At 46.1% G+C, this 16,670-nt stretch overlaps 1 protein-coding gene across 1 annotated transcript in view; it reads left to right on the top strand.

Annotated features, from left to right (window-relative positions):
* Positions 1 to 16,670, top strand: part of CEP85 (centrosomal protein 85) — a 416,919-nt gene that overhangs the window by 329,659 nt on the left and 70,590 nt on the right. The window contains exons 11-12 of the mRNA XM_078682660.1: positions 928 to 978; positions 1,261 to 1,368. Coding sequence (XP_078538786.1) covers positions 928 to 978; positions 1,261 to 1,368 — 159 coding nt within the window. The remainder of the gene's footprint in view (positions 1 to 927; positions 979 to 1,260; positions 1,369 to 16,670) is intronic.

Genomic DNA, 16,670 nt, shown 5'->3' with positions numbered 1-16,670 from the left:
ATGTATATATATTTTGTCACGGAAATGTTTTGTTTCAATTGCTTTCCTGCATTTGCTTCACACTGTGTGTGTTATCTTGACATTTATGTACTGTGTATACTGTGTATATATCTACTGTCATTGGTCCGTCCGTGTGCCTCGAAGGCACGGAAAAAAGGGCGGAACTGATGTCACCACGCAGGCGTGGGCCTATTATGGTGTCGGTGACGTCAGCGGAGTCGCGCGCGCGATGCCGTGCCTCTATGATGTCGTTCACGTCGGCGCAAAGCTACAAAAAGAATTTCCGGATGTTGCTGACGCGAGGGAGATATTCACAAGGTGAGGAATCCACAGGCAGATACTGTATCTACCAGAAAAAGCGTTACCGAAGGTAAGTAACTTGTTCATCTTGCTCAACAGATTATAATGAAGACAGGAATGCTGAGGTTTCACTATCTACGTTTATTTTTATGTATGATGCACCACAAGGTTGCAATAACCCCTACTGCGACGTTAAGCTTTGTAATTAAAGTTTTACCAGTTTTATCAGGGCTTGCATTCATTATTTGTATGCATGTCCATATTGGAAGCGCTCAAATTAGTCATTCTTTTGAAAGGGACATTCTTGCCTCTAGTTGAAACATTTGGCTCCTACTTGGGAACTCTGTCTCCTGCCAGATTTTACAACAGTAGTGTTTTATTCCATGCACCTGAGATCTGTTTCATTTCATGTTCCTCTGAGGAGAGTTGAAAATCCATTTATGCTTTGCCATAGAGAGGGAAAACCTGTCTGCCTCACCAAGTTGTGCAATCTTCAGTCTGACCTAGTAATCATCACTCCAAGAGCTTTGCTTCACACATTCCTAAACTGTTACATGCTTGCTGCGTTCCCAGTTTAAGTAATTAACATTTGTATACATTGTTTCTCAAACTTTCTTTACTCTTTAGATGGTGAACAGTCAAAAGAGAAAGATTGACCAACTCAATTTTCAATTGAAGGTAAGAGGCTACTATATTGAATGGGAGCTTGGTCCCAGAATGGCTAGAGCACATGCAGGCAATGTTCTATGGGGTTGGAGACCGGAGATTTGTTTAGATGGCGGACTGTAAGTGGCTGGAAGAGCTGCAGGCTTTGTGCTCAAGTGAGCAAAGATTTTAATATTGTTTTAAGCGCAGTTTGACTGTAGTGGTCCTGTATGATTGGGTTCTGGGCCCAGTGGTAGCTGTCATGAGAGAACATGTCTTTTGATTTAACCCTTTCTCACTGCCCATTTGTACTAGACTCTAAAGGAGCAGGCAGCACAGGAAGAGAGCTCAGAGCAGGCTCTGATTGAGGAATCAAGGAGGAGGGATGAAACTGTGCAGCAGCTCAAAGAAGCCGTGAAAGAGGTAAGAGTCTAATGCTGCCTTAATGAATGTATTTAATGACCATTGAGAGCAAATCCATGCATCACAATAATTTCATTAAATGGCTGGTCAAAATCTCCCCGGCCCCCTAATCGACTAGCTAGGGCAAGGAAGCTGTACATCAGGGCACAGCTGAAGGGCAGATCTTGCTTGGGGAAGAATACAGAGGGCTCAGCAAGCAGCCCATAGCAATTGTGTGGGATGCCTTTCTGGAATCCTTTAGGTCCCAGAAGGACGAGGGTTAAACACACTATGTGAATGGGACAGGTCTTCCAATACAGTTCTCGACCCCCTACTGCCAGCATCCCACTTGGACTGCAGTGCATTGGCAAGACCGTTTTTTCACACAATGAGTCTGCGTATCTATCCAGCCCGTCTCATTTGGTTCTGCTCCTGGCCCCTCTACATAGCCGTACACTATGATCACGTTCGTCACACAGAAGACTAGTTTGGGTTAGGATGGGGGGGTATATTGTTGTGTTGATTTTTTTTGTTTGTTTTTTTCTTTTTCCTTTCTCCCTTTTATTGTCGTTTGGATTCTCAAATGATCTGCATATCCTGGGTACAGATGCATCATACAGTTTAAGATCGGCATTTGAATACAAGTTTATGTATCGTTGTGTTATAATATTTTACACTGTGAACAATGAGGTGGTGCTGTATGTAGGTCCTGAAATTATAACAATTACTGTGAATGTCGTTAATGTGTCCTTTTCCCCAGTTAAAACAATAAAATGTTTTTTTTAAAAAGAGGCTGGGCAAGATTTGACTACAAAATTGTGTTTTCATAATGGAGCAAGATGTTGAACTGTAATATTACTCCAGTATTGGAATTTACATAGATTTACATGCTTGAATCATTCCCTGTCGTCGAGATGAGAGTCAACGAGTCAAATTAACGAGAACGGCATACAGACCATCTCCACTTGATATCGTCCATGGTAGTCCTGGGAAGATCATAGTCCTGTTCCCCTTCATATCCCTCTTCAGAATCCTCCTCCTGGCCCTTAACGTGCAGTTCTGAAGGGCTATGGGCATATCCGAAAGGACCATCCTCATCCGAGTCCTCCTCTTCCAGGAGGTGAGAGGGTAGTAGAGGGGTAACCTTGCTAGGTCTCAGATCTTCTAGAGGGTGAAGCAGATGAGGCCTCATCACTGTCATCACTAGAGACTGGATCCCTTCTGGTTTTAAGCTTCTGGAGCCAGGTGAGGAGACGTCACTCACGATCCCTTAAGGTTTTAGTACAAAAGGTACGACATACCTTGCAGTCCTTGGCCTTGTGGTCCGGATACAAGCAGTATATTATGAGGGTCATCCACATTAAGCCTCTATAGAGCAGGAAGCACAGGCTCTAAAAAGGCCTTTTGTTCGAGGCATGTGGGCTGCTGAATTCATATCTTGTGCATAGATCGCCGCCTAGTGTTGGGTCCGGATGATTGCACTTTGTTGTCCTGGAAGAGTCTTCGAAGTACCACGAGATAGGTGACTCCTCCTCTTCTCCATCCTCAGATTGTTTTTTCCCGCCATTGGGTGCGGATGTTATTCCTTTACTCCAACTTCGGAAACCGAAACTAACTACTTTTAAAGGCCAAAAGGCCTTCAACGGTATTGTTCTCGTTCGGTACTTCTTGACTCGACCAACCTCTCCATCTTGGTCCGGTCGTCGACGCGGGCCGTTGGGCCTTTTCGATGCCACGTGGGTCTGCTGTCGATGGAAAGGAGCCCGTTCAAAAGGTGCCCACAATGCCACTTCAAATTCCCGCATACTGACAAGCATACAGTATGCAACAAGTGCTTATCACCAGAGCACAACAAACAAAATTGCACAGCGTGTGCCCAATTCCGTTCGAAGAAGACCATCCGGATTCGACGGGCCGCTAGGTAAGAGATGCAGCGGTCGGCACCGGAACCAGAGAACATCTTCGATGATAAACGCGACCTCCCAGAAGCGGCGGACTCGGATCTAGAGATCGTCACCGTCGAGGACCAGTCTGACTCCAACGACGAGATCCCACTCGGGCAAATCGTGAGTACACAGCCCCCAACGCCGCTTATCCCAAAACCGAAGGCCCCGGTCGAAGCATCGCCTAAAGGCCTTAGCCGAGATCGAAAAACCCCTTCAGAAGCCCCGCCTTCCGGCTCGGCTCAGAAGACCAAATCAAAGCCTTCCGAGAGCTCAGGACCAAGTAACGTTCCCCCCAAGAAGGTCGTCTAACCCAAAAGGGTTGTCGAACCGAAGGTCGCTGCCCCAAAAAAGGCCGTCGAGCCAAAAGTCGTCGAACCGAAGAAGGCCGTCGAGCCAAAGGTCGTCGAACAAATGAAGGTCGACCAGCCAAAGGGCGTCGAGCCGAAGAAAGGGGTTGAACCAAAAAAGGTTGTCCACCCCAAAAAGGTTATCGAGTCAAAAGCTATCGATCCAAAGAAAAGCCTCGACCCGAAACAGGTCACCGATCCGAAAACAGCACCCGGTCCTAAAAAGAGTGCAACTAAACCAAAGCCAGTCGAACCGAAAAAAAGGCATCAACTCAACCAAAGGCACTGACCCTAAAAAAGGCGTTGAGCACAAAAAGAGGATCGACCCGAAAAAGGTTGTCGACCCAAATAGTCGCCGAACCAAAAAAGACGTCGAACCAAAAAAGGTTACCGACCCCAAACCGACAGTCGAGCCGAAAAAGACTCCAGAACCAAAGGCCCTCGAGCCAAAAGGTCACAAGCAAGTCAGTAAGCCAAAAACATCGGCGCCACGGACAGTGGAAGAGGAACTCTTCCATCCTGATCCAGAATCAGAGGAACAATCAAAACTGTACATAAACCCTGAAACCGGCAAAGTGACCATCTATTACCGGAAAAAGAGACCATTGGACACGGACACTACTTGCCCTGTACCACCAAAGAAAAAGGACTTCGGGACATCTCCCTCTAGGCCTTTTACTCCTCCTCCTTTCTATCCTAATATGCCTTTTGTGCCCTACTCTCCTACACACTCAGAATACAATGATGAAGATAACATGGGGGAAGATCCTCAGGAAGATTTTAATGACCCAGAGGATCCACAGGCTCAAAATGATCCATATGACACACAACCCATCCCTGACACCTCCCCATACCCCACTAAGCCGTAGCCTACTGACGACGCCATTGTGTTTAACCAACTGCTAGATAGGGCAGCAAAATACCACAAGGTCGACATGTACACTGACCCAATAGAAGAAGATTTTCTATTTGACACTATTCCAACCTCTGAGAAAAATGTCAGGACACTTCCTATGCTAAATGGGGTACTAAAACACGCGCCAGACATATTCAAGGATCCAGCCAGGGCATGGGTGCTCAATCCCAGAGTTGAGAAAAAATATAAGGCGGCCCCTACAGACCCTACTTACATTAAATCACAATTGCCTCTAGACTCACTGGTAGTAGCAAACGCTAGCAAAAGAGCCAACTCGCAAACAGGAGACACTCCACCTCCTGACAAAGAGTCCAAAATATTGGAGTCCTCAGGCAAAAGAGTGGCCTCACAAGCTGGTAATTCATGGAGGATCGCCAACACACAAGCTCTCCTAGCTCGCTATGATAGAGCGCACTACGACCAGCTTGAAGGTTTACTGCAACACCTGCCAGAACCTTTCAAAGCTCAAGCTAGCGACCTCATACAGGAAGGCAAATTTATAACTAATGCTTCCATTAAATGTGCACTAGACGCAGCCGACACAGCAGCCAGGTCAGTTAGCACTAGTGTTACTACGCAGACACGCGTGGCTACGCATCTCTGGTTTTAAAAACTAGGTGCAATCCACCATCCTTAACCAACCAGTTAATCAAGACTTCCTGTTTGGTCCTGCAGTAGATACCATTTTAGACAAAATGAAGAAAGATACGGAAACTGCTAAATCTATGGGCGCGCTGCAGTTTCAACAACATAGAGGTTCCTTTCGTCGGTCCTCCTACAGAGGCGCCGCAAGAGGCAACACTTCACAGACTTCCTCTGCATACAAAAACAAACACTCAAAGCTCCTTCAATAAGGGCTCCAACAGGGGAGGTTACAGGGGCAATAATAACAAGGGCAGAGGACGTGGCGGCAATAACACCAGAGCCTCCACTGCCACCAAACAGTGACTTCATCACACTCCCTCCAGACCATTTAACACCAGTCGGAGGCAGAGTCAAACAGTTCCTACCAGTCTGGAATGCAATTACTACAGACAGGTGGGTGAGACAAATTATCCAGTATGGTTATTGCCTGGAACTCACTTCTACTCCACCCAACATACCTCCCAGACAACGTCCTATATCCAAAGAACACATCACCCTGCTACAACAAGAGGTCAAGTCCATGCTAGAAAAGGGAGCCATAGAACCAGTCCCTTTTCAACACCAAGGAACAGGAGTATACTCTCTATACTTCCTTATTCCCAAAAAGGGCGGGTCCCTCAGACCAATATTAAACCTCAGACCTCTAAATCAATACATACTCTCAGAGCACTTCCATATAATCACTCTGCAACAAGTACTCCCATTACTCCAGCAACGCGACTTCCTAGCAACATTAGACCTCAGGGACGCATATTTTCACATACCTATACATCCAGCTCACAGGAAATACCTCAGGTTCACAATAGAAGGTCAACATTATCAGTTCAAGGTTCTCCCCTTCGGGGTAACCACAGCCCCAAGGGTGTTCACAAAATGATTAGCGGTAGTAGCTGCACACCTCAGGCGGCAACAGATCCACGTGTTTCCATACCTGGACTATTGGCTCATAAAGGCAAACTCGTACCAGCAGTGCGCAAGCCATGCGTCTCAAACACTCCAGCTGCTACACAGCCTGGGTTTTTCTATGAACTACCCAAAATCACATCTACAACCCTCCCACATACAACAATATCTGGGGGCTACAATAAATACCTCTCTAGCAAAGGCATATCAAAATCAATCCAGGATATGCAACATCCAGACTCTCATTCAGAAATTTCAGCCACAACACTCTTTGCCAGCTCGAGTATTCATGCAAATAATAGGCATGATGGCCTCCTGTATATTCATTGTCCCCCATGCCCGCCTTCAAATGCGTCCACTACAGGAATGCCTAGCACTGCAGTGGAACCAAGCTCAGGGACAATTAAAAGACCTAGTGTTGGTGGACAGTCGCGCTTACAACTCCCTGCAGTGGTGGAACCCACAAAACCTTTCCAAGGGGCGACTGTTCCAAGAGCCGGTTCCACAAGTAGTACTAACAGCGGACGCATCACTGACAGGTTGGGGAGCCCCTTTACTACAATACACAGTCCAAGGGCTCTGGACAATCAAACAAAGGAGACTGCATATCAACCAACTAGAGTTGCTAGCAATATTTCTGGCACTAAAAGCATTCCAAAACTACCTGTGCAACAAGGCTGTGTTGATCCAGACGGACAACATGACAGCCATGTACTACATTCAGAAACAAGGTGGAACTCACTCTCCACAACTGTCCCCCTTAGCACAGAACATATGGAAGTGGGCAATTCCCAAAAACATTTTTCTCCTAGCAGAACACCTGCCTGGAAAAGACAATCAAGTAGCGGATCTGCTAAGCAGACACAGTCAACAGCTACACGGATGGGAGATTCACCCTCCGGTTCTACAACCATTCTTCCAAAAATGGGGGCAGCCAGAGATGGATCTGTTTGCCACAAAAGAAAACTCAAAATGCCAGTACTTTGCCGCCAGGTTCCCACATCCACGGTCACAGGGCAATGCGATATGGATGAACTGGTCAGGCAGATCTGCGTACGCTTTTCCACCAGCTCCACTGATTCCGCTAGTGGCCCGCAAACTAAGTCAGCAGTCACTCACAATGATCCTGGTTGCTCCCACATGGACGAGACAACCATGGTACACAACGTTCCTGGAACTCTCAGTAGTTCCCCACCAAAGACTGCGCCTCGCGCCCCATCTTTTAACTCAGAACCTGGAGAAATCAGGCACCCAGATCCGAATCAGATGAACCTAGCGATCTGGCTCCTGAGGTCTTAGAGTTCGGATACCTTAACTTACCTCCTGATTGCATGAACATTATCAAGGAGGCAAGACTGTCGACTACTAGAGCATGCTATGTAGCTAAATGGAAACGATTTGTAATTTACTGCAACAATAACCAAATCAATCCATTAGATGCTTCCATCCAAAACATTATCTGTTACCTCTTGCACCTTCAAAGATGCAATCTAGCATACTCTTCTATAAGATTACATCTTGCTGCTATAGCAGCATATCTCCAGAACAGACCACATCTGTCTCTGTTTAGGGTACCACCAATCAAAGCTTTTATTTAAGGTCTTAAAAGGATAATCCCTCCAAAGCACACACCTTCACCGATCTGGAACTTAAATATAGTACTTACCAGACTTATGGGACCTCCTTTCGAACCACTCCACTCATGTGAATTACAATTTCTAACATGGAAGGTGGCATTTCTAATTGCCATTACACCCCTCGAGCGAGTAAGTGAGCTACAGGCACTAACCATCCAAGAACCTTTTATGCAAATACATGCTAATAAGGTAGTACTTCGAACTAACCCTAAGTTCATGCCAAAAGTCATATCCACTTTCCATATCAACCAATTCATAGAATTCCCAGTTTTCTTTCTAAACCCACAGTCAGTGGCTGAAAGAGCCCTACACACATTAGATGTAAGGAGAGCTCTGCTATTTTATGTGGACAGGACTAAATCATTTCGAAAAACAAAGCAACTGTTGGTTGCTTTTTCACCACAACATAAGGGTAATCCCATCTCAAAATCAGGAATAGCCAGATGGATAGTTAAATGCATCCAAATACGTTATCAAAAAGGTAAACGCACTCTAACAGTTCCCCCAAAAGCACACTCTACGCGTAACATGGGGGCATCCATGGCTTTCCTAGGGAATATTCCCCTTGAAGACATATGTAGGGCAGCTACATGGTCCACCATACAGACTTTCACTAAACACTATTGTGTAGACGTGCAATCAAAGCAGCAAGCTGCGGTAGGCCAGGCTGTCCTCAAAACTCTTTTTCAGACTGCTGCAGCTGGTACAGGTATCCACCGCTAGAGGAGATAATGCTATACAGTCTATGCACAAGATATGAATTCAGCAGGCCACATGCCTCGAACGGAATATGCTACTTACCAGTATGCATCTGTTCTTGGCATGTAGGGCTGCTGACATTCATTTCGCCCACCCTCCTCTCCGGTGCCTGTTGCAGCTGCAGGATTCTCTTTTGCATGGCCATCTCTTACTTACTATACTCCATCTTTGCCACAATGGCGAAAAACAATCTGAGGATGGAGAAGATGCCCATGCGCACTGTAGTCCAGGGCAGGAGTCACCTATCTCGTGATACTTCAAAAACTCTTCCAGGACAACAAAGTGCAATCATCCAGACCCAACACTAGGCGGCGATCTATGCACAAGATATGAATGTCAGCAGCCCTACATGCCAAGAACAGATGCATACTGGTAAGTAGCATATTCCTTCTCCTTGTCTACCATGATAAAAAGAGAACAGACCAAGATTGTAGAGTAATCTGGAAAAATACAGCTGAAGAGTTCTCTCAAAAGTAGTAGTATAAGGAATAACTGAGCAGAGCTCAGTGGAGACGCCCTAGCACAACGTGCAGTAGAAAATCTGAAGGTCTGAGTTTCTCTCAGGAGGGTTCTAGAGGGTGGGGTTGATCTGATTGGTTGTTGATTTTATTTGGTCTCTTTTACAAAACGAGGTGGGTATGTTACAAAACTGGAATGGGCATAGGCCTGGTTTCTAGTTTGTAATAGCTTTGCATTGCTATTTTTATATACCAGGGACTCCCATCTAAACGACGGAGAATGGTTCAAGCATGTGAATCTATGAAAGTTCGCAATACTGGAGAACTAAAGTTACAGGTAAGTAACTTGTTTTCTTACTCTGAAAGGCAAGGTGTGAATGCTACACTGACATGTTATCTGCTATCATTCCTTTTCATACCTCAGTGTTATTTCCACTGTAACACTGTCATGGTATGCTCTGATGTCCCACACATGGGATCCTGAAACACCATTTCATCAAAAGAAAAACTGCTTGTAAGAGCAACATTTTTTTGCAGATTCTCTCTGGCCCCAGTATTGGAACTTTCATAGATTCCCATAGCTTGTATCATTCCCCGTCCTCGGAATGGGAGCCTCTGTAAATAAAAAATACCATAGCAGTAGGTACAAAAGAGAAAGAAAGGCCTAGGCCTCATCTCATATTGTAGCATATCCACCTCTTTTGTAAAAGAGACCAAAAACCTGCCACAACCAATCCGATTAGCCTCGCCCCATAGAACCCTCCTGAGAGAACCTCAAAGCCTCAGATTTTCTACCGCACGTTGTGCTTAGGGAGTCTCCACTGAACTCTGTTCAGATTTCTCAACAACTCTTGGATTTCTACTATATTCTCTTCAGAATGTCTGATAAAGAAAAGAAAGTTTTATTTAAGGCCTGTGCTACTTGCTCTAAAAAAAAGACTTTGTTGAAGACGAGCCTAAGGATTGTATGTATTGCTTGCACCCGGATCACAAGGTCACTGATTGTAAGATGTGCAGGACCTTTTCTACTAAGACCCTGAGGGGCAGGGAAGGACGACTTTTGACCTGGTTACAGAAGATGAAGTCATGGAAAGAAGAAATTTCAAGTGACAGTGAAGATTCCTCCTCAGCAACATTTTCAAGGAGGTCTAAGAAGAGGGGTAGGTCTTCCCCTTCCACGTCAAATGAGACTCCTGCTAAGGCCTCTCAAAAGACCTCTGATAGGTCTTGCAAGCCCAGTCCAGAGAAATCTCCTCACCGAGGTGTAAAGGAGAGGGAGGGACTTGTTCCTGAGGTACTTCCATCTCAGAAGATGATTCTTGGACCTTCTATTGACTCTCCACCAACTGAAAAGGCTAAACTTTTCAAGAAACCTGCATCTGTTCCTCAGGAGGGAAAATCGGAGAAGAAAACCAGTTCGTCGACGATGATTATTCCAGGTACGCCGACGACAACTAAAAGCCACCAGACGTCGACTTCGGCTCTGTCGACGGTCCCATCGTCGAGAGCTTCGATGACGACTTCATCGACAGTGGCGTCGACGATGCTAACCACCTCAACGACTAGGACGGTGATGTTGACGATGACTACGTCGGCGATGATGGTGCTGACGTCTAGCTCATCGACGGTTCCGTCGACCATCACTCCACCGTCGACGATGATCCTTCCACCGACGACGATGCATTCAACAATGATGATTCCTTCGACGTCGTCGACTACTCAGACGGTGTAAAAAGTCAAAATCTCTATTAAAAGACCCCAAATAACACCGGAAATGACATCACCGCGGAGGGTAACACCATTACCTCCTGCATTATTTTTGGACGAGTAATACTCAGATGAGGATGATTGTCCCTATGGAGATGGGTACAGCCCTTCTCAGCTCCAGGTGAAATACCAGGACTCAGATTCTGATTATTACTTGGAACAACGGCAACTTCCTCCTCGGGATCGGCCTCAAGAACAGTCACATCAAGGCATGGTGGCCATGCCTTCTTCCCTTCTAAGTGACTTGCAGATTATATTAGAGGATTATAGGAGGAGATTTCCATCTCAAGCCTCTGAGTCCATTAAACCACCTTCACTGCCACCACCGCCACCTCCATCTACGGCTTAGCCACCAGAACCTTTGTGGGAACGACGGGATCTCATCTTATCTCAGGACAGGATGAGGATGATGATTCCTCAGGTGATGAACAGAAAGTTGAAAATGTTGAAAATGTCCTGAATCCTGATAGAGAATGGGACGATTATATCATTTCAGATCCTGCTTCACCTTTACCGGATCCTGTGGATTCATCTCCAGCAGACATTGGGGGTTTCCATAATCTTATAGAGAGAGCTTCAAAGAGATTTGCCCTCCCATTCCGGTGGTCCAATCGGACTGTTTTCAAAGAGCCGTTTAGAAAATCCATCCGTTCTTTCTCCATTATAGAGCACATATGGAATGAAGGAACTAAAGTCATGCAATCTCCAGCTACCGTTATCCCTGTTCTACCGCGACTGGAGACAAAATATATGGCTCCTGATAAGTCCTGCTTGCCTGGTTGGCCAACCGAAGCCAGACTCTGTTATCTCTCAGGCATCTCAGTGAAAATCGAAGACTCCATCTGCACCCCTTACCACACCACCAGATAAGGAGGGCAGACCACTGGACAATGTGAGCAACAGGTTTTCCTCCATGTCTAGCCTCTTGGTTCGAGCCTCCAATGCACTAGCAATTTTGGGACGATATGATCGCCAAATGTGGTGTGGTTTGTCTCCATTTGTAGACCAGCTGCCGTACAGTTCCAAGGCTGATGCGAAGAAGATCCTTGAGGAGGGGGAACAATCGTCCTCAGAAATTATCAATTGTGCTATGGACATTGCCACAACTGCTTTTCGCGCTTTGGCAGACTCAGCTGTATTAAGGCGGCAAGGCTGGCTTTGGGCTACCTGGTTTCGCCCCGAGGTGCAAAATAAGATTTTGGATTTACCATTCGATGGAGACATGCTTTTCGGTAAGCATATAGATGATGTCCTACAAGACATCAAGAAGGACACAGAAACAGCAAGGTCCTTGGGCACTTTACAATATCGCAAAGAACCTTTCAGAGGGGCTAGAGGGAAAGGTTTCTCTTCCTACAGAGGAGGTTACCAACAACGCTACTCCTCCCTTTCTCACTCTTCATAATCATACAAGCCTCAGTACTCGCAGCACCAAGGCCAATTGGCATCTTTCTCTCGCCAACCTTCAAGGGGTCGACAGGGGCGTCAGTGAAGAGACTATTCCAAACACCAATAGCGCCCTCTCGGCCTTCTGTTCCTCCACCCCTGGTAACATCAGGGGGGGGGGCAGGATTTCACATTGTCTACGCAGCTGGAAGATCATAACATCAGATCGGTGGGTCCTCAATATCATTCGACATGGGCACATATTGGAGTTACAATACCGCCCACCTTCCAGAGCCCCTCGCGCCACTGAATCAAAACATCTACATCTTCTAAGTCTCGAAGCTCATCAACTGCTCATCAAGGGAGCGATAGAGCCTGTACCTCTATCTCAACGAGGAGAAGGGTTCTATTCCAGGTTTTTCCTTGTTTGCAAGACAGAGGAGAAATGGTGCTCAATTTTAGACCTGAGGGAGCTCAACACTTATCTCCTAAAATTATAGTTCCGGATGGTATCCCTTAACGATATTTTGCCCCTTCTCAATTCAGGAGATTACATGGCAACTCTGGATCTCGAAGACGCATACTTTCACGTCCAGATCCACCCAGCTCACAGACATTTTTTTTATGCTTCACAGTAGCCAAGAGCCATTTTCAATTCACTGTCCTGTCTTTCGGGCTCAGATCCGCTCCCCGGATATTCAAGAAGGTGTTGGCCCCTGTGGCAGCGTTTCTCAGAAAGCAGTCTCTACAGGTTTTTCCATACCTAGACGATTGATTGATAAAAGCTCCATCTTCTCAAGCAACTATAAGAGCAAGCAATCAAAAGTTGCATTTGACTTTTCAATCATCGGGGTCTTCAACTCAACAAGGACAAATCGGGCCTTCTCCCATCCAGGTCGGCCAGAGTCTTAGGGTCTATTCTGGATACAAGATGCTGCAAGGCTTTCCCATCAGAGGAAAAACAAAAAAGGCTCATTCTCTCTGCTCGTCAATTGCAAAGAAGACCATCTCTATCGGTCCGTCTAGTCATCCTGCATACCATTAATTCCGCATTGCAGACTGCGTAAGCGCCCGTTACAGGAGCATCTAGACAGGCAATGGCGCCAGGCGGAGGGCGCGTTCGACAAAATGGTGGTCACACCTCTCATGAGGGAAGCAGCCAATTGGTGGACGATCAAAGGCAATATCTCAAAGGGTCTCACTTTCAAGATTGCTCCATCTCCCTGGGTTCTGACCACGGATGCCTTGCTAGAAGGCTGGGGAGCGGTTTTGCAAGACCTACAAGTGAGCGGTCATTGGACTCCCGAGCAGCGTACTCTCCACATCAATCTTCTGGAGCTCAAGACAAATCATTTGGCTTTGCAGGCTTTCCTTCCGAGGATTCGGAATTCCACTGTACTGGTTCGTACGGACAACACGACGGCCATGCATTACGTGAACAAATAAGGCAGAACAAGATCTCTAGTTCTTTCAAAGGAGGCCCAAGAGATATGGGAATGGGCAATTCTCCACCAAATTTTTCTCTCAGCGGAACATCTCCCAGGTACCCTCAACACGACAGCGGATACTTTGAGTCGTCTGTAATCAGTCTGTCACGAGTTGGAACTGGATCAGGACACTCAACAGGGTCTTCGCATGTTGGGGCACTCCGTCCATAGACCTATTCGCAACCCCAGCCAACAGGAAATGCTGGTTCTACGCAACCAGAGTTCACCATCACGGCTCGTTGGGGATGCTCTTTCTATAGCCTGGTCAGGCGCATTTGTTTACGCCTTTCCTCCAATTCCCCTGATTCTGAGGCTACTCGGGAAACTCAAGATAGAACCGTGCAGAATGATTTTGATCGTACCAGCGTGGCCCCGCCAATTCTGGTTCACAGAGGTTCTCCTGCTCTCTCAAGATCAGACGATTCACCTACGGCCCATTTCATCTCTATTGACAATGTCTCAGGGCCTGGTGTTGCATCCAGACCCGAGCACCCTCCAGGTGACGGCGTGGCTCCTGAGCACCGGGAATTCCAGAATTTACATATCCCTCAGGAGTGTAAAGAAATTTTATCTCAAGCCCGTGCACCAAGTACAAATAAGACCTATTGCGCTAAATGGAAACGTTTCTGCTTATGGTGCCACCGACAGAACCGCCATCCGTTCTCTTCTGCTCCTCACCATATATTGCCTTGCATTCTTTCTCTGGCTAAGTCAGGCCTGGCACATTCCTCTATCAAGTTACACCTGGCGGCTATCTCTAGATTCAGGCGGACAGCCTCAGGTCCTTCTCTCTGGTCCGCTAGGATCGTCAAACAATTCCTGAAACGGCTTTTCAGGGTTTCCCTCCAGTTCAGCCTCCGCCTCCAATGTGGCAACTCAATTTAGTTCTGGCTCATCTCATGAGACCTCCATTTGAGCCTATTCACAGAGCGGATCTAAAGCTTCTATCATGGAAGGTGTCTCTCCTTTTAGCCTTGACGTCGGCTAGGAGGGTTGGTGATCTGCAAGCTCTTACCATTATGGAACCCTTTTTACAGTTCAAAAAAGACACTCTAATCCTAAGAAAAAATCCGAAATTCATTCCAAAGGTCCCTTCAGATTTCCATTTGAACGAGCCTGTATTTCTGAAATCTTTTTTTCCCTTGACCTACGTCTCCAGCAGAAAGGTATCTGCATTCCTTGGATGTCCAGAGATGTCTGAAATTGTATCTTGAACGCACAAAGGATTTCAGGAAATCTTCACAACTCTTTGTTGCTTATAGTGCTCCTCGGAAAGGTTTTCCTCTTGCAAAGCAAGGGATCTCACGTTGGATTTCCAGTGCAATTCATTATTGCCACCAAGCGTCTGGTAAGCCGCTAGAAACACATGTACGAGCTGACGCCACGAGATCAGTTTCATCTTCTGCTGCTCTCTTCGCTGGAGTTCCTATCAAGGACATTTGTAGGGTAGCTACATGGAGCAGTGCCCACACGTTCACTAAGCATTACTGTTTGGACTCTTCCACAAGGATTGAGACGGCAGTTGGACAAGCGGTCCTGAGGAATCTCTTCCAATGAGGACGTGAGCCTTCCCTTCTATCCCTCCTTCCTATTATTGCACATTCTGTATCTGATAATATTGACTGACTACTTTTTCAATGTCTATTTGCTTCTTATAACATTATGGATTCTAAAGGTATTTCGATGCTTATGTCACAAAATGTGCTTTTATTGCTTACTGCTAGCTATTCTGATACAAGCTATGGGAATCTATGAAGGTTCCAATACTGGTGCAAGAAAACAAGTTACTTACCTGTAACTTTGGTTCCCCAGTATGGTAACTTTCATAGATTCCCATGCGCGCACCCTCCTCCCCTGGGAAAGCTCCGCCTTCAGCAGAGGTGGTTACTGGTACACAACGGCTACGAAAATCTGAGGCTCTGAGGTTCTCTCAGGAGGGTTCTATGTGGTAAGGCTAATCTGATTGGTTGTGGCAGGTTTTTGGTCTCTTTTACAAAAAGAGGTGGATATGCTACAAAATGAGATGAGGCCTAGGGCTTTCTTTCTCTTTTGTACCTACTGCTATGGTATTTTTTATTTACAGAGGCTCCCATTCCGACGTCGGGGAATGATCCAACCTATGTGAATCTATGAAAGTTACCAATACTGGGGAACGAAAGTTACAGGTAAGTAACTTGTTTTCTTCTGGTTTTAAAATCATTCCTGTTAGCCAAATTAAGCAGTGTTTTTGGCTGAAAATCACTGATTAAAAACCTAGTTAAAGAGAAAATGGAGTATGTATTAAGGAAATCAAGTATAGCGTTAAATTGTCGTCACAATTCTCAGGGATTTTTAAGCGGCCAGCCTTCCCATAGTGTAGTGAAGTGCAGGGTCTGTAATGTAATGCAACTCGTTTTTATGACTAACTTGAGATGTATCCTGAAAGACTGCTGCTTTTTTGGCTTAGTTTGGCAGAAAAGTTACTTTTTTTGTGTCTTTTTTTATTTGTTATTTTATTTTTTGCTTCACTTCCTATTTCATAGCGTTCCCTTAAGTGTTCATACTTGCCTCGATCTTTAGAGCCACCATGCTGGCTCTTTACTAAAAGCACATCAATCCAGGAAAGATAGAGAGGGAGTTCGCTTTATAGTAAAACTGGAGATGGTGGACAGAGTCGCTAAACAGCCCGTCTTTTCCCAGAGGGGTGAGAGCTGTCGCCCAATTTTGCACCTGGTGTGACCAGGTCTGAGCCCGTGGAGCCCTTGTGCGGTCCTGTTGTTGCTGGTGTTCGCACTGTATATTGAGGCATTTGTCAGAATGTGTTTCATGAACTTCTCTGGCTTCTGGTGTCTTTGCCTCATGGTTACAGATGTGCAGGGCATTGGGTTCTACAACTCATCGAACCAGAGAGCCCTCATGCCAGCCTCTAGTGAGCAAACACAAAGAGATGATGGACAGAGCCCTGAAACTTTTCAGACGCTCACTTCCCAGTCACAGATCTGGGTTGAATCCATCATCGTTCTTTAGCTCACTTCGGCACCTCAGTTCAGACCCAGCTATATGCAAATGAGTTTTGACCCTATGCCTTATGGG

This window comes from Lissotriton helveticus, chromosome 3_1 (assembly GCF_964261635.1).
Source record: "Lissotriton helveticus chromosome 3_1, aLisHel1.1, whole genome shotgun sequence".
Lineage (NCBI taxonomy): Eukaryota > Metazoa > Chordata > Amphibia > Caudata > Salamandridae > Lissotriton > Lissotriton helveticus.
The sequence above is the reverse complement of the archived record's forward strand: the minus strand, read 5'-3'. Positions and strand labels throughout refer to the sequence as shown.